At 33.3% G+C, this 25,845-nt stretch overlaps 2 protein-coding genes across 3 annotated transcripts in view; both read right to left on the bottom strand.

The window, feature by feature from the left end:
- The window catches only part of EFCAB3 (EF-hand calcium binding domain 3), a 40,274-nt gene extending 35,977 nt beyond the window's left edge, over positions 1-4,297 (bottom strand). Inside the window, exons 1-3 of one of the 2 annotated variants that reach the window (XM_074220607.1) lie at positions 4,249-4,297; positions 2,722-2,826; positions 416-469 (exon numbers count right to left, since the gene is read on the bottom strand). In XM_074220607.1, the coding sequence (XP_074076708.1) occupies positions 416-440 (25 nt within the window). In that variant the 5' untranslated portion in view covers positions 441-469; positions 2,722-2,826; positions 4,249-4,297. Of the gene's footprint in view, positions 1-415; positions 470-2,721; positions 2,842-4,248 lie in introns of both variants that reach the window. The other variant, XM_074220608.1, reaches the window with a different exon arrangement.
- A 4,648-nt stretch (positions 4,298-8,945) lies between these two features.
- The window catches only part of LOC141510864 (EF-hand calcium-binding domain-containing protein 13-like), a 70,951-nt gene continuing 54,051 nt past the window's right edge, over positions 8,946-25,845 (bottom strand). Inside the window, exons 20-26 of the mRNA XM_074220291.1 lie at positions 24,785-24,838; positions 24,176-24,280; positions 21,527-21,580; positions 19,510-19,611; positions 13,725-13,778; positions 12,867-12,971; positions 8,946-9,007 (exon numbers count right to left, since the gene is read on the bottom strand). Coding sequence (XP_074076392.1) covers positions 8,946-9,007; positions 12,867-12,971; positions 13,725-13,778; positions 19,510-19,611; positions 21,527-21,580; positions 24,176-24,280; positions 24,785-24,838 — 536 coding nt within the window. The remainder of the gene's footprint in view (positions 9,008-12,866; positions 12,972-13,724; positions 13,779-19,509; positions 19,612-21,526; positions 21,581-24,175; positions 24,281-24,784; positions 24,839-25,845) is intronic.

Raw genomic sequence — 25,845 nt, 5'->3', positions numbered from 1 at the left:
AGTCTCTATTTTCTGAGACTTTCCTAATTCTCCCACTGCTCGTGTCCTCCCTCTCAATTATGTTTACTTATTCTACATATATTCACATATGTACATGTTATCTTTCCTAAGTGAAGGTATGTTCCTTAAGAACAATTTTATTATTTTCATTTTTGTAAGTACAGTGCTTAAAATGTGAGCACTTAAATGCTTAAAAATTGATTCTCTCTATTCAGATCAAATAATTATTTATAATATATATTGTGAGAATGTTGCCTGAGAGGGGAAGTAACTTGCCCTACAGTTACATAGCTAATAAGTGTCATGAATCCAGGGCTTCTTGACTCTAAGACTATTATACCTCTATCTACTATGTTATTCTTTCATAGATTTCTGTGAAAAACATTGAGATGTTGGTTTTTACCTCCTTACTCACCTTTAAGGCATTTTACTTTATCCATAATTTTATTCAGGGTGACCTTCCCATCAGCTGTAAGAAAAGGCAGAAGTTAGACAGAGACTGAAGATGCAGAATCTCACAAAAATAGTATTATATTACATTCTGAAATTATGAGATGAGCCAGAGAAATTTAACAGTTTTCTTTGAACTTAGGGCATTACTTCAGAATCTTATTCTATATTCTCTGAAGACTAATTTATAAAAGGCAGCTGAGGAATGAAGAAAGCTCTCAATCTTTATATTGATAATAATAATAGCATTTACATAAAACTTTAAGATTTTCAAAATGTTTTTCAAATATTAACTCATTTTAGCCTTATAAAAACCCCACAAGGCAGGTGCTATTATCTCCATTTTACAGATGAGAAAACTGAGCCTTAGAGAGGTTAAATTACTTGCCTATGTTACATTGCTAGTATATGTCTAAGGCTTTGAACTTAGGTCTTGCTGACTCTGAATCCAGCCCCATAATCGTTGTACTGCTTAGATACCTCACACAGTCATTCAGGGATATTCTTTTCTATTTCCTGCTGAGTATCAGAGAAATTTATGTTTTGGCATATGAGATTAAGTATATTTTAGGAGTAAGATATTAAAGAACTGGCTCCTATCTCCTGGCCTCCACTTGCTCTTCTTTGAAATGAAGGGATTAGACTAGGTGATTTTCATGAACTTTCCCAGGATGGATACAATAAAATCATACATGTTAGGAATCTCCCTTTCTTTTCTTTTTTGGACAACAAAAGGAAAAGAGGAGCTTACTTTTTTTTCTTTCAGTGTTCTGATCACAATCTTGTATTTGGTTAATGTTTTATGTATCGTTGCAAATTTTCTTTGTCTAATTAGTTTAATGTAAGACATTATCTATGAGAAACAAATATGAAAATTTAATAGGAAAATATTATATTTAAATTATTAATGTGGAAAAGGATATGGCCCTGTTAGTAAGCTGACTTTGTTAAACACCCAGAAATTGAATCATTTAACTAAAGAACAAGCTTATGTCAAATGTGTGATAAATGACATTCATGTATACCTTTAAAATGTACAAAGTATACTACATAATCTCAATTAAATCTCACAACTATCTGTGAATTTGGTGCTACAAGGAATCATTACTGGGTTTATATATATTCTCTGAATATCATCTTCAGTTCTTCCTTTCCCCTCCTCCTCACATCCAATCAGTTGCAAAGACTGTTTCTACAATCTATCTGCTTGCATCTCTTTATCCATACTTACATTGTAGATTTGCAGGTGTCAATTTAATTTAGATATAATATTCACTTTTGTTTTTGGGCCACAAGTAACTCTCAATGGCAGCCTAATTAAAGGAAGTTTGCAAAATGTCTTGATAGAGAGAATACTCATATTGACAAGGTCTTGGATTCTTGAAATACTTAAGATTCACATTCCTCAACAACCAGCTAGAAAAGTCTTAGAGCTGAAGACTCTTTTTCTTTCTTTCTGAGATCATGAATTTAGACCCAGTTAGAGGCTCTGTTTAATATTTTCAAGTGCATGCCATTTTTAAATTTCTTGGAATATAAAATGTCTTTCATTACAATTATGAGGTAAATTAAAAAAACTCTGATAGCAAATCATCATTGACTTGCTATACAAGATTAATAAGTCTAAGTAGATAAGTGATCATTGTCAGGTTAATCATTTACATGATGGTTTTTTGGGGGGGCAAAGAAAAATGAAAGGAAATATTTAGGTATACATGGGTTATAGTCTGCTTAGACTATTCATACCAATGAAAATGTGGACCTTTTGAAATAATAAAAATAGCTAGCAGATACATAACACATTAAGGGTTGCAATACAATATATATATTTATATGTATTCATGTTTTTATGTATGTTTGTTTTCTCATTTGATCCCAGATCAATCTTATTAAGTATATGATATTCATATCCCTATTTTAAAGTTGAAGAAAAAAGAGGTTAAGCACAAACCAGGATCCTAACAATAAGTATCTAAAATAGGATTTGAACTCAGTGCTTCTTGAGTTCAAGTCCAGTACTAGTAAATGTCATTTGACTGGTTAGGAGTTAGGATTTTCCCTGATCATAGTCATATTGGGCTTCTCCCCTTAAAGATGGCAACTAGGCATCTAGGTCTGGGCCTAATTCGAGGCATTCCTGGCTTGGAGGCTCAGTTAGGATTGGCTTTCTCTATAGAATCTTTTTATGTGATCTAATTAAGTACCTTATCAGAAATTCTTAGACACTAAGGAAAAGCTTCTCTAAAAGCACACTGCATAATAAATGCTCACCTTCAACTGGCAGGTTTTTCAATAACTCTTCAACTTTTCTATCTGTGAGCTTGATCCCCAGATTTTCCAGAACCTTTTTCAGGCTGTTAACATTAACTTTCCCTCCTTCAAAAAGAAGAACTTTGAAGACTATAATCAATCAATCAAGCATTCATTAACTGCCTACTATATATTAAGTACTGTAATAAATCTTGGAAATACAAAACAAGTCAAGTCAGTGTGCATTTAATTAAGGGTTCATTATGTGCTAGCCACTCTACTAAATGCTGGAAATAAAAGAAAATGAGAAGCATTGTTGTTGTTGTTCAGTTGTTCAGTCATGTATGACTCTTCATGACCCTGTGGACCATATGTACTATGCAAGGAATTTTCTTGGCAAAAATGTTGGAGTGGTTTGTATTTTCTTCTCCAATGGATTAAGGCAAACAGAGTTAAGTGACTTGTCCAGGGTTACAGAGCTAGTCTCGGGCCTCCTTGACCTGACTAGCTGGGTGATGTAGTAGATATAGTGTCTGGCCAGGAGTTAGGAAGACTTGAGTTCAAATTTGGTCTCAGATGTTTCCTGTGTGACCCTTAACCTTGTCTGCCTCACTTTCCTCATCTGTAAAGTAAGCTGGGGAAAGAAATGGCAAATTTCTCTAGTTTCTTTGCCAGGAGAACTCCAAATGGGATAATGAAATATTGGACACAATTGATATGATTGAACAACTTCTTGATTCCAGCTCAATGTTCTATCTACTGAGTCACCTAGTTAACTCCAAAAATTCTGTTCCTGCCATCAAAGAGTTCGTAGTCTAATGGGGGAGACAAATAATACAAAAATATAGAATTGTGCCAAAGGGGGACAAATTGTGAAAAAGACTATTTACAAAGAATTTCAAAACTAGATTCAGCATTACCAATGTGAAGGTGAGATAATACAAATAAATTCACATTCATAAAATACTTTCCAAATGCTCTTCAAACTCATTTTCAAAGGCATAGTGATAATCTTTAAGGACAAAAATGGGGAGTCGTTGAGAAAGCTAGGAATTTAATTTGTTCCTGTGATCTTGGTCCAGGGGAACCTGAAAAACTTTTCTTTTTTTTGGGGGGGGGTGTTGGAAGGCAATGAGGTTAAGTGACTTGCCCAAAGTCATATAGCTAGGTAAGTATTAACTGTCTGGGGTCAAATTTGAACTCAGGTTCTCCTGATTTCAGGGCTGATACTCTATCTACTGATCCTCCTAGCTGCTTCCCTAAAAAACCTTTTCAAGAGAAACCTTCATAGCACAATCTAAGAAATGAATTGATCAAGACTGATGGTTTGGCAAAACATATAGCTAATCTATATACTTATTTACATACTTTTGGCCAAGGGACCTGAAGTTCTCTATACTGACATAATCTGATGAATTGCCCCCTATCTAGGGTGGCTCTACATAAAGAACTGGAGGTCATGAAGCAGAAATGCTGAATTAGTAAATAGGGAAGATAATAAAATTTATGTTATAATCATTGAGAAGAAATAAGAGTTTCCTCACTCACCGGGTAGAGTCTTCACAGCATTTATTATGTCTTTCTTATTTATCTTCCCTTTGGCTATGAGAAAAGGTAAAATTAAGGTTCTATGGAATTTAAAAATAAGGCAAAGTTTATCACCTAGCCTATAAAAATTGTTCTAATTTTTTCCTTTCTCTACCAAATAAGAAGTGAAGAAACAGAAAAAACTGTTAAGTGGATGAATTCATTCCTTTTAGTACAGTAGATTTTTCTGACTCTATGCTAACACAGTTCATATTTTAGTTAATGGAGGATTTATTATAGATAAAGGCATTGTTTCAATCAGGTGTTATTTTATAACCTATTTATTTATTTATTTAGAATTTTATAATTTTTCCCCAACCTTGCATCCCTCCCCCCACCCCCACCCCCACCCCCCACAAGGCAATCTGATAGTTTTTACATTGTTTCCATGCTATACACATTGATCAAAATTGAATGTGTTGAGAGAAAAATCATATCCTTAAGGAAAAAATAAAATGAGATAGCAAAATTACATAATATATAAAATACATAAAATTTAAAAAATTTTATAAACTCTTAACTCAAGTAATTATAAAGGAAGTGGTAGACAGTACTGGTTTGGAAACTTTTTTTTTTTGTATATTTGTTTCTGGTATCTGAAACTGAATCTTTTTACGTTTAACTTGTTTTAAAAAATATGATAAATTCCTGGGCAGCTAAGTGGCGCAGTGGATAGAGCACCAGCCTTGGAGTCAAGAGTACCTGAGTTCAAATCTGGCCTCAGACACTTAATAATTACCTAGCTGTGTGGCCTTGGGCAAGCCACTTAACCCCACTGCCTTGAAAAATCTAAAAAAAAAATATGATAAATTCATCAAGGTATTTCCAACATTGTGCTCCCCTGTAACTTTTTTTCTAAATTTCTGTTCTCTTCTATATATTTTATATATCTTTCATCTAGGTTATAACAAATAAAAGCAGAATCAAGAAAAGTATTTCCATACACTAGTAAGTGGTGAAATTATATGTCTTTTTCTGTACTTTTAATCTTTAACTTCTCTGGTAAATGATGAGAATTAAACTTCACCACCAGTCTTTTGAAGTCAGCCTTCATTGCATTAATCTTAAGTCTTTCAAAATTGCTTTGTTAATGATATAATTATTTTATAAATTTTTTTCGTGGTCCAGCTCACTTCATTCAACTTCAGTTCATAAAAGACTTCCCATGTTTCTCTGTCTATCCTATGTGTTTCTTTGATGCAATAATATTCTATTATATGCAGGTATGAAAAATCCTTAACATTTCCCAACTGATTTACAGTCTGTAAGTTTCTACTTTACTATAACAAAAAGTGCTGCTTTAAATTGTTTATCTACTTATGGATACTTTATCTATTTCTTTGATTTCTTTAAGGATATAAACCAAGTAGTGATATACTTGGATCAAAAGGCTGAAAAGTCTATTTACTTTTTTTTTTCATTTTACTTATAGGCTCAAATTGCTTTCCACTTTTACTAAGAGTGGAAAGCAATTTGGACCTATAGTAAAAGAAAAAAAAACTGTCTTCCCAGAATCTCTCCAAGTTTTCTGAATAAGTACATTGATCTAGTATTGATTGCCATTTTTTATTATATTTTCATGGTTCCCAAATGAGCAATTAATATCTCTTCAATTATTTAATACTATATTATATGAAGAGTGATTTTGAAGTTGTGGATATGTAATATCTCTAGCTTCATAGATGTATTCCCAAATATTTTATAATTTTATATTTATTTTTAAAGGAAACTTTCTTTCTCTTCTGTGTTTTGTTGGTAGCATTTGGAAAGTTGAAAATTTTATGTGACTTTATGTTCTACTTTGCTGAAGTTGTTTTCATTAATTTTTATTTGAATCTGTAGGGGCCTTTAAATGTTATCCTATCATCTGTAAAATTTGATGATTTTTTTTTCCTTCTGCCTGTGTTTTTTTATTGCAATAGGTGAAAATACATCAAATAATGGTTGGGACAATGGATATCCTTGTATTTTTCCTTTCTTATTGCATAAGGTCAACTATTTCTCAAACTAGCAAAATCCTATTTGTTGATAAATAGAAAATTTCCTTTTAAATAGAAAAGTTTTCCCAGTGATTTTCCTGGTAGGATAAGATACTGAAACACATTCAAATAAATCTGTTTGGGAGTTGCTTGCAAAGCTGCAGATAGTAGAATGTTAAACTTTGAGTCTGAGATGTGGATTTAAATTTTGTCTAATATAATTAGTGGCTGGGTCATCTCAGTTAAGTCACTTAACCTCTCTGGGTCTCAGTATGATTATTTATAAAATGAGATTAGACCAGAAGACCTCTAAGGTTCAATCTATCTCTAAATATATAAGCAACCCACCCATGCCTGCATATCTTGTATGACTTTTCTTTGTGTCCTCTGAGTAAACTGAGGGATTGGAGCAACAAATGGTGGGGGGCGGGGATTGAGTGAACCACACTGAATCCATCTTGTCAATCTATGTGGCCACATTTGAACTCAGGTCATCCTAATCCACATAGCATACCAGCTGCCTTGAGTGTCTTCATTTCATTCACTTCCAAATACCCTTTATAAAAATGCTTACTCTATACAAGGTGGTAGGGAAACAAAGGTTCTTTGGTTCCCACTTATGGAAAGTAACAACAAAGCTAAGATGTTTTCTCTTACATTCCCTCTAATTCCCAGCCCCTATGCTAGCCCATTTGAATTGAGTATAAATAAGATCACTTTTCAATTAAGGCAATGGTAGATATTTTATCACCTCTTAATTCTATTCTCTTCTAACTTATTTATTTATCTATCTATCTATCTATTTATTTATTTTAACTAATTTATTTTTATTCTTCCCTTCATTTCTTTTCATTTTACTCGTTCCTCTTTCTCTTTACTATTTATTAATTTCCTAGTTGCTAAAAATGGTCTTATCTTCCAGTGGTTAGTCTTAATACTTGCAAACAAACAAGACCAAGTTCCCCTGATGGCCACAGTGTAATCTAGAACACTCACCATCAACTGGCAGGAGGTTCTGGATATATTGCAGTTCACCATCTGTGAGCGTGATCCCCATGTCCTTTAGAATGTTTTCTAGGTTTTGCACATCAATGTTTTCTGTTGAGAAAGGATGACAATGGTGAATGTTGAAGATGTGAGGATATTTGATGACTCCAGAGGGTGGAAGATATCACTTATTGCATAAGGTCAACTATTCCTCAAACTAGTAAAAGCCTATTTGTTGATAAATAGAAAATTTCCTTTTAAATAGAAAAGTTTTCCTAGTGAGTTTCCTGGTAGGATAAAATTCAAGAAGTGGAGGACTGGCCTTTGAGATGAATGAGCACATAAAGAAAAAAGTAATTTGAAAATTCAGAGATAGAAATTATTTCCTTTTAAGAGAAATAGGCTAGACTGAGGAGGTTTACACTGAGGAAAGTGAAATGATCATTAGATAATTGTCTTGTGAAGATAAATCAATGACACATTAAACTCCATATATCTAGCTAATTAATAAGGTTGAGTTATCTTTGCTTTTATTCCGATCGTTTCAGCTTATCAGAATACAATCCCATTCTTTACCATTGGCTAGGAGAATTAGTATGTTCTCCTTCTCAACATTAGAAAAATGAAGCAAGAACATATTATGTTCCAGGAAATTCAGGACTTGCTACAAAGAGACTGGAGAGGGGCAGCTATAGAGCACAGGTCCTGGAATTAGTTCAAATTTGGTCTCAGACACAATACTTATTTAGCTGTTGACCTTAGACAAGTCATTTAACCTCATTGCCTTGCAAAAACCCCCAAAAAACAAACCCAAAACACCAAATAACAAAAAATCCCTCAAAACCCCCAAACAAAAACAAAGAGACTGGAGTTGTAAGAGGATTTAAATAAAGTGTTGATCATTCATTGAACACATTCATTCATTGCAATTGTTTCTCACCATGTCATATCCAATCAGTTGCTGAATCTTACTTTGCCTAAATACTTGTATAACATCTCTCACATAATTCCCTTTTTATTTTTATTTACATAGATACATGCTTAGCTCAAGTCATCAACCAACTTTCACTTTGAGTTGTGGCCTCCTACCTCAATCATCCCTTCTCCCTCCAATCCATCGTTTACACAGATCTATTAATTATGTCATTTAATAAACTCTCCTGGTTCCCTATTTCTCCTGGATCAAATATATAAATTCCTGTCTCAATGGATTTTATAACCCTTAAAGTCCCTCACTTTCCTTTAAGGTGAACCACAATCTCTGCCTTCTATGAGACTTTCCTGCTTCCCTCACTGTTAGTACCTTTCCTCACAAATTATCTTGTATTTATTCTGCATATATTTATATGTGTACATGTTGTCTTGTCCAAGAGAAGACAAGTTCCTTGTGAGTTGGGATCATTTCATTTTTTTTGTTGTATTTGTATCTCCAGATGTTGTGGGGACTTAAATGTTTACAAATTGTCTATGCAAATCAAGAAATTATTCATAATATAAGCTGTTTAAGGACGCTGCCTGAGAAGGGAAGTAATTTGCCCTTTAGTCATACAAGTAGTAAGTATCAGAGGCAGATCATGAATCTAGGACTGCTTGAATCTAAGGTTATACTTCTATTATGCCATGTTCCTCATATGAATTATTCTGAAAAATATTGAGATGTCATTGTTTTACCTGCCTTCTCATCATAACATCTTACTCACCTCTAACATACTTCATATTATCCAAAAGTTTATTCAGGGGGATCTTTCCAGTAGCTGTGAGACAAAGCAAAGGTTAGACAGAGAACAGAGGATGTAGAATCTCACAAAACAGTATTATATTACATTTTGAAATTATAATATTATCCAGAGAATTCAATGGTTTTCTCTGAATTCAGGTAATTTACTTTGAAATTTTATCATATTTTCCCTAAAGATTAATTTATAATAGGCAGCTGAGGAATGAAAAAAGCTATCTGATAATAGCATGATGATAAAAATAGTGATAATAATAGCATTTACACAAGGTTTTAAGATTTTAAAATGCTTTTCAAAGATTAATTAGTTTTTCCTCATAAAACCCCACAAGACAGGTGTTATTACTTGAATTTTATGATGAGGAAACTGAGGCTTAGAGAGGTTAAATGATTTACCTAGGTTACACAGGTTGCTTTGAACTTGGGTCTTCCTGCTCTGGGTCCAGCTGTATATCCACTGAACCATCCAGCTATCTCACACTATCATTCAGGGAGCTTCCTTTCTCTTTGCCAATTAATATTAGAAGAACTTTTATTATAATCAAAATTATATTTTATATATCAGATTCAGGACATTTTAGGAATAAGAAGGAAAGAATTGACCCTTTCTATCTCTTGACTTCAACTTCCTCCCTTGTGAAATCAAGGATCTCCATGTCTCTTCTCAGCATAGATATGATATGATCCTATATACTAGGAAAGTCCTTTTTAAAATTTTTTGACAATAGAAGTAAAACAGAATCTATTTTTTCAATGACCACAGCCTTGTATGTGTTAAATATTTTATATATCTTTTTGATTGTTTTTTTTGGAAGGCAATGAAGCTGTGACTTGTCCAAGGTCACTCAGCTAAGTAATTATTAAGTGTCTGAGGTCAAATTTGAACTCAGGTTCTTCTGACTCCAGGACTAGTGCTCCATTCACTGTGCCATCTAACTAACCCCATTTGGTTAAGTATAATACACATTGTCTAAGAATAAATAATTATTTAATTTTACTATAAAAATGTTATGTTTAATTAGCATTTAAGTTATTCAAGTAGAAATAAGTATGGCCCTTTTAGGAGAATAATCCCATTTAGTAGACTCACTTTATTAAAAGCCCAGCAATCAAAACATTTAACTAAAGAAGCTTATGCTAGTCAACTTAAACATGGGGGGATAAATGACATTTATACATTCCTTATACATCATATAAATGATGTCACTTAAGTCTCACAGTAATGCTGTTAGTTCAGTGCTTCCAGAATCATTGCCTGTGATGTAGCAGTCAAGTGGTGCAGTGGAGAGAGAGATAGAGAGAGAGAATTCTTCCTGAATTCAAATCAGGTCTCAGACACTTACTAGCTGTTTGATCATAGTTCCATCAGTTTTCTCATCTGTAAAATGAGTCATTGAAGGAAGTGGCAAACAATTTCAATATAGTTGCTTCAAACTGGATCATGAAGATTCAGACATGACTGAAAAAACAACCGAATAACAAAAATCCTCATAATATCTTCCTCAATCCTTCTCTTTTTTCCTCTTCCTCAAATTCACTCAATTGCCAAGACTTGTTGATTCTCCTTCAAAAATCTATCTGTGGGGGCAACTAGGTGGTGCAGTGGATAGAGCATTGGCCCTGGAGTCAGGAGGACCTGAGTTCAAATCCAATCGCAGACACTTAAATAATTACCTGTGTGACCTTGGACAAGTCACTTAACTCCATTGCCTTTCAAAAAAAACTAAACAAAACAATCTATCTGCTTGCATTTTTCCATCACTTACATTGTTCATTTGAAGGTGTCAATTTAATTTAGCTTTAGTATTCACTTTTGCTTTTTGGCCGTAAAGGCATCCTAGGAAATGAGAGAACATTTGTAATTTATTGGTGTAGTGAATACTCACATTGACAAGTATTTTTGATCTATTTGAAGATTCATAATCCTTGAAAAATGGCCAGAAGGGATTAGAAATGAGGATCTCATGTTTTTTACTGTATTTTTTTTTTTTTTTTTTTTGGTTTTTATAAGGCAATGGGGTTAAGTGGCTTGCCCAAGACCACACAGCTAGGTAATTATTAAGCGTCTGAGGCCGGATTTGAACTCAGGTACTCCTGACTCCAAGGCCAGTGCTTCATCCACTGCGCCACCTAGCTGCTCCAATCTCATATTTTTAAAAAAAGGAAATCATGAATTTTGGAACAATTAGAAGCCTTGTTTAATCTTTTCAACTACAAACTGGCTTTTAAGCAATTTATAACCTATGTATTTTCCATTTCCATCATTAGGTAAATTAAAAAAAACTTTTCTAGCAAATCATCTAGCAAGACCTATAAGGTTAAGTGGCTAAGGGATCATCTTCAGAACATTAGCCAATGGATGATAATTTTTTTTGTCAAAGAAAGATGAAAGGAAATATTTAGATATTCATTGGGTACAATATGTTCAATATACTCATACCAATGAAAACATTGATTTTTTGAAACAGTAATAACTAGTATTTACATAGTATTTTATGGTTTGCAACAATATATGTATATATACACATACATTTACATATTGTTTTTCTCTTTTGACTCTAACAGCAACTTTATGTAGCAGACAGTATTATGGTTCTTATTTTACACATGAGAGAACGAGGTTAAGTGAGGGCAAGTGATTTGTCCAAGATCATACTGAAAGTTATATAAAGCATGATTTGAACTCAAGTCTTCTTGAGTCCAAGTCCAGTGCTAGAAAATTTAATCTGGCTGGTTAGGATTCCCTGATTCACAAGAGGTTTTGCTCCTTAAAGAGGGCCACCATGTTGATCAGGTGGGTCCTGTGATAAAGAGTAAGGAGCATTCCATTCCTGTGTTCTACCCAGTGACATCCTGGGAAACTCTTGACTTGGAGGTTCAGTAAGAGATTTCATCATATATTATAATGGGTTTTCTCTATAGGTGTTTCTGTCTTTCATGTGAATGAAATTAAGATCCTTTCAGAAATTCTTAAGACAGGAAATCAAAGCTTCTGCATAATCACACAGGGGTATAAGTAATTGTCACCACTGGAATGACTGAACAAATTGTCCTATGTGTTGTGATGGAATACTATTCTGCTGTTGGAAATAATGATCAGAAAAAGTTGGAAAAACTTATATGAGTTGATGCAAAGTGAAATGTACTGTGCACAAACTAATTGTGATATTGTAAGATGATCAGCTGTGAGATTTAGCTATTCTAGCAATACTATGGACCAGGGCTGTCCAAAATGTGGTCTGCAGGGCGATTTTATGAGGAGCCTATGGGTTTAGTAAATGAAGCTGAGCTACCTCAGAGCTCTCACTGAAATAATAAATCAAAATATATTTTATTGTTTCAATAAAAACTTTTAAAAGTGAGGTCGGACAGTTCTGAAGGACTTATGATAAAAAATGCTATCCATCCCCAAAGAGCTGATGGTATCTATGTACAGATTGAAGCATACTTCTTAACTTTATTGTTAAACTTCTTTTTTTTTTTATGTTTTTGCAAGGCAAATGGGATTAAGTGGCTTGCCCAGGGCCACACAGCTAGGTAATTATTAAGTGTCTGAGGCTGCATTTGAACTCAGGTACTCCTGACTCCAGGGCCAGTGCTCTATCCACTGCACCACCTAGCCACCCTTAACTTTATTTTTCTTGAGTCTTTTAAGCTTTGTTTTCTTTTACAATATGACTTATGAAAATGTTTTGCTTGACTGCTCATGTATAATCTATATTGAAATGCTAGCCTTCCCAATGAGGAGGCAAATTGGAAGAAGGGGGAGAAAGGGAAAGAATTTAAAAACAAATGATAAAAATTTGTTTTTATATATTACTGGGGAAAAATAAACTATTAAATAAAAAATAAATTAAAACTACAAAGGAAATTCTTACCATCAGTGAATGTTTTTGCTAATAGCTCATCAGTTTCTTTATTTGCGGTCTTGATCCCTAGGTTTCCAAGACCCTCGTCTAGGTCATTAATGGTTATATTTTCCCCTTCAGAAAGAAGAAAATTGAAGAATGTAGTCAATTTATGAAGTTCTTATCATAAATCGGGCATTCTACTTAATTGTAGGGATTACAAATCAAGTTAAAATAACACCTATTAAGTGCATACTACTATAATTCCAGGTAAAGTACGAAGTGCTGGCAATAAAAAGAAAATCAGAAGCCCTGTTCCTGCCCTCAAGGAGCTCACGGTCTAATGGGGGAGACAAATAAGAAAAATATGGAATTGTGCCCAATAGGGACAAAGGGGTATACAAGCCTATATATAAATACAAATATTCTATGAATTTCAGAATTGGATTCTGCGTCCTGATTTGAGGATTAGATAATATGAAATTATAATGCACATATATAAAGTTCTTTGCAAATGCTGTCCAAACTTATTTTAAATGCATAATGACAAAATAGAGAGCCATTTGGGCAAGCTAGCAAGATGATCTTTTCCTTTTCCAAAAAGCTCTGATAGATGGTTCAGGAGAAGCCTCCAAAGCACACAGTAAGAAATAAAGTGGTCAAGGTTGATGCAATTCTGGTGAAGCAGACTGCTATACACATACTTTTTAGCTAAAGGGTCTAAAGTTCTCTACAGGGATAGAATCTGGTGAATTGCCTCTTCCAGGGCAACTGTATATAATAAAAAAACTGAAGGTCATTAGGCAGAAATGCTGAATCAGTAAATTGGAAGGAAAATAGAATTCATATTATAATCACTGAGAAGAAATAAAACAGTTTCTCACTCACCGGATAGAGTCTTCAGAGCATTCATTATATTTTTCTTATTTATCTTCCCTTTGACTGCAAGAGAAGATACAATTCAGTTCATAGAGTAAGTAATGGAAAATTACAGTAATTGCACAATGTTCATCATTGTGCAAATCCAGCATATAGACTGTTCTATTTCTTCCTTGCTCCACTAAATGAGAATGAAGAGAGAAGAGCTCTCAAGAGAATGAATCTATCTCTTTTATTAACATAAATTCTTCTAACTCTGGGGTAAAAAAAATACATTATAGTAAATGGACAAATTATTAAAGAGAAAAGCTTTTCCTCAAATAGTTACCATTTTATAAATTCTTGAATTGATTACCTTTTTAAAGGAAATGGTAGATGGTGCCAATCTGGTAACAGATTGCTTTTTGTTATATGAAACTGTGAATCTGTATTATGTATAACTTTTTAAAAAATATATGATAAATTGAGCAAGTTATTTCCTACATTGTGCATTCTCTTTTGAATATTTTATACAGCATTCATTGATTTTTTCTTTTTCATCGCTCACTACTGCTATTCCTCTATCACCATTAAGAGTCCTGGCAAATAAAAATATAATAAAAGAAAGCATATATCTTATTCTTTACTTCTCATCTATAACTTCTCTAGCAAGAAATGAGAATTATATTTCATCAACAGTTTTCTGAAGTCAGAACTTGGTCTTTCAAGTTAACTTTTGTTTATGATTTTATAGTTTTTAAAATAATTTTTATATTTTTATAATTTTTCTTGGTTTGCTTCACTTCACTCATCCTCAGTTCATAAAAAGTCTTTCAGTGTTTCTTTTAAGGTATGCCTTGTATTGTTTCTTATGGTTCAATCATATTCTAATTAATTTGTATATGATAATTTTCTTAGCTGTCCCCAAACTGATAGCCTGCAAATGTCCAGTTCTTTTTTTATAAAAAGTGCTGCTATAACATTTTTTATTTTCTACTTGTGGTAATTCTGTTCCTATGCTACCCATGTATCTTCTTTTACCTCCTTCTTTGATCTCTTTTAGGACATAAAGGAAGTAGGTATATGGAGGGGGTAAAAGGGTATGAAAAGTCTACTGACTTTTTTGTATTTTTCCAAATTGCTTTTCAGAATGTTTGGATTCATTCAAAGCTTCACCAACCTTGCAGTGATATGACAATCTTACCAAGGCCTTTCTAAATTTTCTGAATAAGTATATTAACTCAGCTAAGACTTCCATTTTAAAAAATCATATCACTACAGTTCAAAAATGAGAAATTAATATTTTCTTATTTAATATTATATGTTTATTTCTATAAAGAATGCTTTTTGATAATATGCATATAATTTCTCTGCCAATCTTGACAGCTGTACTCCCCCAAATTCTATAATTCTTGAGTTAATTTTAATAAAATACCTCTTTTTAAATCTCTTTCTACTTTGCTTTGTTGCTAACAAAGAAAGTTTGAAAATTGGTATGGTTTTATTTTATATTTTTCTACTTTGCTGAAGTTGTTTCAAATATATGTTAGCTGAATCTTTAGGATGCTCTAAATAAATTGTCATATGTGTAAAAAAATTAATAAATTTGTTTCCCTTTTCCCTATATTTCTTTTTTCAATTTATATTTTGTTTTGCAAGAGATGGAAATATACAAATTATAGTGCTGACAATGAAAATGCTTTTTTAAACCCCAGCCTTATTGGGAAAGATTATCTTTTTCTTATACCCATTTTAAGTAAAAAAGTTGCCCTGGGGAATTTCCCTATATGATAAGATTCTCAGACATATTCAAATGGATCTATTTGTAGTTCTCTGCAAAGTAGGGGATGGAAGAATGATAAATTTGGAGTCTGAGATATGGGTTTGCATTATGACCCATTTGATTACCAGTAGCGTGACCCTAGGGAAATCACTTAAATAACTTAAACCTTAACTGGGTTTCAGTCTCATTATCCATGAAATGAGGACTTTGAACTTGATGACTTCTAAAGTCCCTTCTAGCTCTAAATATATTAGTACTTCATTTATGCCTGCAAAACTTATGTGACTTCTTTCCATGTCCTTCCAGTAGTTTGCCATAGGACTATCACCTAACTTGCTGTGTGTTTTCTTTTCCTTATGTTGACATTATCAGTATACCAGTGGAACCCTCTGTTTATCTACTTATTAACCCCAAACCCTTCCTCTGATAACTATATTTTACTTCTGCTATTAAAAGTTTCTAGTTGGTTATTATGTTATAGCTTGGTGATAACTGCCATGCATTTCTATTTCCCTGGGTGTGATATTCATTTTTACTCCTTGGGAAAGTTTTGTACTCCATATCTTGCTAGAAGTAATGCAAGGTTAGTATTAAAAATGGGTCTTCATTTCTGAGGACTCTAATCTACTCTCCTCTTCAACACTGGGGAGAATTGCTTCATCTATATATCTATATATCTATATATATATATATATCTACATATGTACAAGTACAAATTCTATAGAATTTTTTATATAAAGACATGTCATAATTTGTGCAATGGACATTCTTCATCTACTTGACCTTCCCTGTTTGTATGATTTACACAAACTCTTGAGAGTTTACAGAGCTCTTCCCAGAGATTATGCAATATTCCATTTTTTGATGCAACCAGCTTAATGTTACCCCCAGTAGGACTACCTGGGGGACTTAACCATCCATCTAGAAACCATCTTCAACTTGGACTCTATACCAAATCTTCATCACAATGATAAATAACTTTTGTCACTGTATATTTCTCTTTTTTTAATCTGATAGTTTTCATCAGAGGTTCATTGATCAGGATTATTTCTGCTGTTATACCTTTCAAGGAATTTAGATGGGTTTTTAAATATGAACAGGAAATCCATTGTTGAAAAAGTGACTAAGGTGTTCTTTTACTCTTCTAAATCAAAACCTTTTCATAATTGGCAAACAAAATTGAGAGCTTATATTTTTACATGTTTTATTCAAGTATAAAATGAAAAAGAAGTGGTCTGTTGTTGAATATCTTTTGTAAAGACCTGTTATTTCCCTACTAATACTTTTATCAAGGATGCTCTTGAACTGTGTGTAAATGAGTCACATAAAAATTTTGTATTGGTGTTGTATAGGTGAAAGAATAGGCATATGGGTAGGGAAGAGTTCATTTTTCCTGAATCACCTATTTATTTTTTTGTCTTTTTTTTCTCTTTAAAACTATTTTTTTGGGGTGGCTAAGTGCTGCAGTGGATAGAGCACCAGCCCTGGAGTCAGGAGTACCTGAGTTCAAATCTGGCCTCAAACACTTAATAATTACCTAGCTGTGTGGCCTTGGGCAAGACACTTAAACCCCCATTGCTTTGCAAAGAAAAAAATCTTAACCCCCCCCCCCAAACCCCTGTTTTCTAACATACCTCCTATATTCTTAGCCTGATTATGTTTGGTTCTAATTGTATTCTCTCTATTGCTCTTGATAATTTGTTATAGATTGTTACAGTAATCATCAGAGATCTTCCATTTTCTCTTATTGTTCTATGTTAATTGTTAAATGCTATAGAAATTGCTTTCATTAAGGGGAATTCCTTACAAAGTATGCTTTAAATTAGCATAACTTTTCTTAGTTTTTCTCTATGCCTTGTAGACAATTCTGCTCATAACTATGTCCATATTTTCTTTATGAGATTTTATAAACATGTTTACTGATTACAATTGTTGCTGCAGTATTTCTTCACTGGGTTTTTAGTCAAACCATCCACCTTAAGTAAATTGATTAATAGTCTTTTTTTGATTTTCATCTTGTGACAGCAGATTTAGAACAGTTAATGTTCTGCTTTTTACAGTTTTTTTGGTATTTGTTTTGCATTTTTTAGGTATTTGAAAAATTTAATATTCAATTATTTCAACTATATGTCATTTCTATTATGTTTTTGAATTTTATATTATTTCATATATTATGTATGTGTCATATCAAGCATCATTTCCAGAATAATAGAATATATTCTTTTTATATTCAAATCTTTTTATTAACAAGGTAGTAGTGGTCTTAGGGTTCATAGCTGATCCAATGACTACTCTTATACCAATAATAACTCTTTTCTTACTTGATAAGATATAAAGTATTTCTTTTTTATGCAAAGCTTTTTGATGCTCACCAAACCTAGAACCTGTCAATTTTTTTCTTAAAGAAGGTGCTCCTCTTACAAATGCATAAAATTTGTCTACAGTCTAGACATTGATATCTTTTCCTCTTATCCTGAATACTTATGTTTAGTTCTGCAGTAAAAAGTTAATATTCCATGAAATCATGTTTCTTGTTGCCCTTAAATGTGTATGATCATCTCCACAATCTTCTTCATTTGCCTCAAGTCATTCAACTGTATAACTATGGTTTTCATTTAGTTGCTAAGTGATTTACTCATTTTATTCTCTCTTTTTTTTAATTTTTAAAAGGCAGTGGCGTTAAGTGACTTGCCAAAGGTCACACAGTTAGGTAATATGTATCTAAGGTTACATTTGAACTCAGGTCCTCCTGATTCCAGGGTAGTGCTCTATCAAATGTGCCACTTAGCTGTCCCCTCATTGTATTCTCAAAGCAACCTGGGGAAACAGGTAGCATTATTTCCATTTCACAGCTGAAGAAACTGGTGCAACCTCAGGTAAAGAGTTTTTCCCAGGGTCACACAACTAGTCAATATCTGAGGTCCCATTTAAACTCAGATCTTCCTAATTCCATACACAGCACTTTAATTCCACCATTTAGCTACCTTAAGTACCTTAAGTACTCTGTTACTTTTCATTTCATTCACTCACAATTGCTCATTTAAAAAATACTTACTGTATATAAGATGGCAGGGAAATAAAGATTCTTTAGCTCCTATTCATTTAGAGTAACGACAATGCTGAGATTTGAACATTAGTCCTTGATTTCCAATGTAGTCCTCCTTTCTATGATGCTAATTTTCTCTTTGGAGGAATCTGAGTAGCCCTTTTAATGGCATAGTTTAGACAAACTTGAAATATTGAGAATTCCCAAATATAAAGGAAATCACTTACTTATTATTTCTAGATTGGCCAGAGCAGTAGTTTTGGAAAGTCTTCCCAAGGTTAAAGATGGCAAGAAAAAAGCTCCTTTCATTTCTGAGAGTATCATTGAAACTTTATAAGGCATATGGGGGGGGGTGTCACTCGATGCTGAATACCCCTATATCTTTATGCCCTGAGATAATGAACAGAGAAACTTTGCCTCCTTTTCCTGTTATACTTCCCTGCAGCTCTGTTGGTCAAGAATCCCCAGCCCCTATGCCAGCCCACTTGAATTGGATGGAAATAAGATCACTTTCCTGTTCATTCAATTTTGCATTATTTTCTTTCCCACCTGCTTCCTTTATTTTTATTCTTCTATTCATTTCTTTTCATTTTAGTTGTTCCTCTTTCTCTTTACTATTCCTTAGTTTTTCTAGTGGCTAAAATGGTCTTATCTTCGAGTGGCTGGAGTTTATGCTTGTGCTGAAGTTGAAGAACTCTAGCTTAAGGAGTAGTCTGAGGCATCTTTTTTTTTTTTTAGGGTTTTTTTTTTTAGGTTTTTGCAAGGCGAATGGAGTTCAGTGGCTTATCCAAGGCCACACAGCTAGATTATTATTAAGTGTCTGAGTCTGGATTTGAACTTAGATACTCCTGTCTCCAGGGCCAGTGTTCTATCCACTGCACCACCTAGCTGCCCCATGAGGCATCTTTTTTTAGAAAATTTTGGGCATTTTCACACAAGTAAGTGCAAGTTTGCCTGAGAACCACAGTGTCATTTGGGACACTCACCATCAATTGGAAGGCGTTTCAAGAAATCTTGAAGCTCTTCTTCTGTGAATGTGATCCCCATATCCTTCAGGAAGTTTTCCAGGTTTTGAGCATCAATACTTTCTGTTTACAAAAGATGAGAATGGTAAAAGATGGGAATGTGAGGACTAGTAATGACTTTAGAAGTTGAAAGATGCTACCTATTAATACTGTGTCTATTCACCTCCAAATTAAAAATAGCAAACTAATGGAGAGTTAGTCTACCAATAAATGAAAATCATTTGGGAATTCAGAAATAGAATATATTTCTTATTATTCAGGGAAATGGACCAGTTTGAAGAGAACTACACTGAAGAATGTGAAATGGTCATTGGACAATAGTCTAATGAAGACTGATGCATTAAGCAACATAGATCTATTAGTAAGATTGGGTCATCTTTGCTTTTATCCCAACTATTTTCACTCATCTGAAAACAATACATCTCCTCAATAATGATTTGGAGACCTAGATTGTTGTCTATCTCAACCTTCAGGAAATTGAAAACAAGAACATAATGTATTATATTCAAGAGAATCCATGACTTTCTACAAAGAGAATGGGGAAAATTTGACAAGTTTGTAGGTGAATTTAAATAGAGTATTTATTGATCATTTAACATATTCAGCACACACACACATACATACACACATACATAAACACATATAATAGATAATTATACAATTATTATCCTGGATTCCTGAACTCTTTCTCCCTTTGTCCCTTCATCCCCATATCTAATCAGTTGGTGAATCTTGTCCCTTTCTCCATAACATTTCCCATATCTACCCACTTTTCTCTCTACTTATACAAGCTCTCTAGTTACACAACTCAAGTCATTATTATTATTATTATAATTTTATAATCCAATGTCATAATAGGATTAGAGTTGTTATAAATCCCTCTCATCATTCTTCCTGCCTTATGATTCTCTTCCATCTCAAAATCATTTTTTACATAGCTGCAAATGTCATTCTCTCTCTCTCTCTCTCTCTCTCTCTCTCTCAAGTCAAAGGGGCTAAGTGACTTGCCCAAGATCATACAGCTAGTAAGTTTCATACAGCTGTTAAATTTCGACTGAGACTGGACTTGAACTCAAGTCTTTCTGATTCCAGGACCAGTGCTCTATCACCACCTGGTGGCCCCCATATTTCTTTTTAAGCACAGGTCTACTGACCATGTCATTTAATAAACTTGTTATTACCTATTTCTTTTGGATCAAATACATATAGCTTGTTTAGTTTTTTTAAGATTTTCTTTTTTGGTTTTTGCAAGGCAATGGGGTTAAGCTAGGTAGTTATTAAGTGTCTGAGGTCAGATTTGAACTCAGGTGTTCCTGACTCCAAGGCTGGTGTTCTATCCACTGCACCACCTAGCCGCCCCTCTGTTTGTTTAGTTTTAAAGCCCTTTACAACCTGGCACCAACTTATCTTTTTATTATCTCATTAGACATCACTTTCCCCTGCCTACTTTATATTTCTCACACATGGTTTTTTATTTTCTTCCTTTGCTATTATCTTACTGTCACCCATGCTCTCCTTACTTCCATCTCAGTCACTCTTTCTTCCTTCATAGTGAAGGAAGTGAACCACAGTTTCTGCCTTCTATATATTTCCTGCTTCCTTCACTGCTTAGGGACATCCCTCTCAAATTATAATGTATTTATTTTGTTTATATTTACATGCCCAAGTGAGCTACTTGTTAGTTGAGTCCATTTCATTGTTTTTTTTTTCTGTTTCTCAAGGGCACTTAATAAGTGCTTGCAAGTTGATTATCTTTCTATATATAGATCAACAAATTATTTTTATATATACCATTTAGGATACTGCCTGAGAAGGGAAGTAATTTGACTCTTGGTCTCACTTGTCAGAGGTCAAATTTGAATATAGGATTTCTTGACTCTAAGGTTATACCTTTATCCACCATGCTATTCTTCTTGCCATGGATTTTTGTGAAAAATATTGATGTTTACCTACCTTCTTATTATTTCTTGTCACTCACCTTTAATTGATTTCACTTTATCAATAATGTTTTTCAGGGAGACCCTCCCATCAGCTGCAAGATGAGGCAGAGGTTAGAAAGGACCCAAACATGCAGAGCCTTACAAAAATAGCATTATATTAATTATGAAAATATGAGATAAGCCACAGGAATATTCTCTGAACTCACCTAAATATATGGAATCTTATCCTGTTTTCTATAAAGATTTAATTTATAATAGATAGCTGAGAAATGAAAGAAGCTCTTAATCTATAAATTTATAACAACAGTAATAATAATAATAAATAGCATTTATACAAGGTTTTAATGTTTCCAATATGTTTTACAAATATTAAACTCATTTTATCCTTTAAAAAACTAGTAGAGGCACCTGCTGTTATTATTTACCTCTTAGGGATGAGGAAACTGAGACTGAGTGAGGTTAAATGACATTGGCAGTTAGGTGGTACATAGAGTAGTAGGCTTGCAATCAAGAAGACTCATCTTCATGAAGTCATATTTGGTCTGACGAGTTCTAATGTGATTGTGTTAACCTGGGGAAGTCACTTAACCATGATTTTCCAGTTTCCTCATCTGTAAAATGAGCTGGAAAAGGAAAGGGCAAAATACTTTAATTTGCCAAGAAAGTCAAATGTGGGTTAAAATAAGTAGGACAAGGCTGCAGGTTGACACAGCTAGTTTATATCTAAAGTTATGAATATAGGTCCCTCTGTCTCTGGGTCCAGTCCTATATCCACTGTTTAACACCCAGTCTTTCAGTGAACTTCCCTTCCCTTTGCTTTTGAGTATCAGAACTTGTAGGAATCAAAAATTTTATTGGGGCCTATTAGATTCCGGATATTTTAAGAATAAGACTGAATGAATGGGCCCGTTCCTATCTCTTAGTTTTCACTTTCTTCCTCTGTGGAAAAAAAAGGTGATCTCCGTGTTCCTTTCCAGTATGGATATTATATGACTCTTTGTACTAGGAAACTGCAAATTTTTTGATAATACAAGGATCAAAGGACCTAGTTTATTCTTTCAATTTCTGACCACAATCTTGTTTATTGTTAATATTTTGTGTATCTTTGCAATTTTGCTTTGTCTAATGGGTTAAAATAGAACATATATTGTCTACGAAGAAACATACATGTAAATTTATTATAAAAATATTTTGTTTAAATAGTATTTAAATTATTCAGGTGGAAGCTGGTGTGATCCTGTTAGGAAAAAACATCCCATTTAGTAGGCTCCATTGTTAAAAGCTGAGAAATTAAAGCATTTAGCTAAAGAAGTTTAAGCTATTCAAATCAAATGTGTGATAAATAATATATATTCATTCATTTCAAATGTACAAAGCATTTTTCATCAGTGATCTCACTTAAGTCTTGCAAGAACCTAGGATGTCTCTGCTATAGGAGTCATTACTATGTGTATGCCCTCAGAGTGTCATCCTCAACTTTTCCCTTTCCCTTCTTCCTCATATCCATTCAATTGCCAAGACCTGTTAGATCTGCTTCTAACATTCTCTCTGCCCACACTTATATTGTGTATTTACTTAGTATTAGATATAGTATTCACTTTTGTTTTTTGGGCACAAATGACTCACAAAGTCAGCTAAAGAAATCTTAGAAGGGTTGCAAAATATGATAGTGGAGAAAATACTTACATTGACAAAGTCATGGATTTTCGAAATATTGAAAATTCACTGCCACTGACAACTTGCCAGAAGAACTTAGACTTGAAACCCCTCACTTTTTTTTGAAAACAAATTGTGTTCTGGGTCAGAAGAAGTCTTGTTTTTTTCAAATGCATGCTAATTTTTAAACAGTTTATGACATACAAATCTCCAATTATTATTGTGAGGGAATTTTTTAAAAAATTGTTAACAAATCTTTAGTGTCTTCCTGTAAGGCTATTAAACCTCAGTGGATAAGGGATCGTCTTCAGGAGGTTGCCTAATTAGATGATGATTTTTCCATTTTTGCCAGAGAAAGTTAGAAGAATATATTTAGATACTCATACTTGTAGTCACTTAGTCTACTCAGACCAATGAAAACATAAATCCATTTAAATAATAATAGCTAGTACTTACCAAGTATTTTAAGGTTTGCAACAATTGTGCATGTGTGCATATAAATATATAAATTTTTGAAAAAGTGTTATACATACATATACATACACACAGTATACACACACTCTCTTTTAAAAATTTGATTCTCACATTATCTTATGTAGCAAACAGTATTCTCTATTTTACAGAGGAGATTAAATGAGAAGTGATTAGTCCAGGATCATTCCCTAAGTGTAAAAATCAGAATTTGCATTCAGGTCTTCTTAAGTCCAAGTCCAGTACTGGAAAATTTAATTTAAGTGGTTAGGATTCCCTTATTTGCATTGGGCTTTCTTTCCTCCCCAAAGAGGTCCACCAGGTAGCTCTGGTGGGGCCTGGGGTAAAATAATAAGAAATCTTCCATTCCTCTGTTCTACTCAGTGGCATTTTGGGAGACTCAACTTGAAGATTCAGTCAGAAATATTTCTTCATACATTATGATGGCCTTTATAGGTATTTCTGTTTTTTCATCTGAACTAAATTAGGATCCTTTCTGAAATTCTTAGACAGGAAATTAAACCTTCCTCAAAAACATAAAGAAGCTTAAAAATGCTCACCATTTATAGGCAGGTCACTCAATAGTTCTTCCATTTCTCTGTCTGCCAACTCGATCCCCAAGATTTCCAGAATCTTGTCCAGGTTGTTAAGTTTGATTTTCCCTCCTTCAGAAAGAAGAAAATTGAAGAATATAAATTCATATATGACAACTACTCTGTGAATTTCAAGAACTCGATTCTGTGTTCCAAGTTCAGGGTGACATAATAGAAATAATAAATCACATACATAAATTACTTTCTAAATTCATTTTGAAAGGTCCAGTGACAACCTCTAAGGACACACATGGAGAGTTATTTGGGATAGTTTGGAAGATGATCTGTTTCTGGCACAAGATACTCTGACAAAGGCTTCAAGAGAAATGACTGAAGCATACAGTAAGCAATGAATTGGTCAAGACTGATGGATTCTGGTAAAGCAAACAGCTAGCCTAAATACTTTTAGCCAAGTGGCTTGAAGTTCTCTACAATGATTCTGATGAATAGCCTTCTCCAAGATAGCTGTACAAAAGAAATAGTGGTTTTGAGGCAGAAACACTGAGTCAGTGAATTGGAAGAATAGTAGAATTCCTTTATAATCAGTAAGAAGAATTAAAACAGTTTCTCACTCACCGGGTAGTTTCTTCACAGTATTTATTATATTTTTCTTATTTATCTTCCCTTTGGCTGTAAGAGAAGGCACAATACAGTTCACAGAGGAAGTAACAGAGAATAACAATAGCACAATTTCATCATTGTGCAAACCCAGTCTATCAAGACTGTTCTATTCCTTTCTTGCTCCACTAAAGAAGAATGAAGAAAGAAGAGCTCTCAAGGGAATGAATCCATCCCTTTCATTAACATAAATTCTTTTGACTGTGGGGTAAAACAATACATTATAGTAAATGGACAATTTATTATAAAGAAACATTTTTATTCCATAGTATTATTAAAGGTATTATTTTACAACTCTTGAATTGAGTACCTTTTTAAAAAGAGATGGTAGATGGTGCTAGTTTAGAAACAGGCTGTTTTCTGTTATGTGAGACTGTGAATCTGTATTATATACAGTTTATTTTAAAAGTATATGATAAATTTAGCAAGGTATTTCCTACACTGTGCTTCTCTTGTGACTTTTTCTGAATTTCTCTTCTCTTTTGTGTATTTTATATAGCATTCATTGATTTTTTTGATTCTTTTATTCTTTTCATCACTATCACCACTTTTTCCCTCTTCCTCATATAACTGCTATCTATCCCATATAAGACTAGCTCATAACAAATAAAAATATAATTAAAGAAAACATATCTTATTCTTCACCTCTCATCTACAACTTCTCTAGCAAGAGATGTGAATTATGAGTCATTACAGGTCTTCTGAAGTTAGAGCTCCAATTTTGTCTTTCAAAGTTACTTTTTTATGATTTTTAATTTTTAAAAGTTTTTATATTTTTATACTTTTTTTTGATTTGACTCACTTTACTTAGCATCAGTACATAAAAAGTCTTTCAGTGTTTCTCTAGCTATCCCTTATTTCTTTCTTATGATGCAATAATATTCTAATAAATTCATATATGACAATTTTCATAGCTATTTCTAAACTGCTAGATAGCCTATAAATTTCCAGTTCTTTGCTATAATAAAAATGCTGCTATAGCATTTTAACATTGTTCCTATAGTACCTCTATACCTATA

The sequence above is a fragment of the Macrotis lagotis genome, chromosome 2 (genome assembly GCF_037893015.1).
Source record: "Macrotis lagotis isolate mMagLag1 chromosome 2, bilby.v1.9.chrom.fasta, whole genome shotgun sequence".
NCBI classification, from domain to species: Eukaryota; Metazoa; Chordata; class Mammalia; order Peramelemorphia; family Peramelidae; genus Macrotis; species Macrotis lagotis.
The sequence above is the reverse complement of the archived record's forward strand: the minus strand, read 5'-3'. Positions and strand labels throughout refer to the sequence as shown.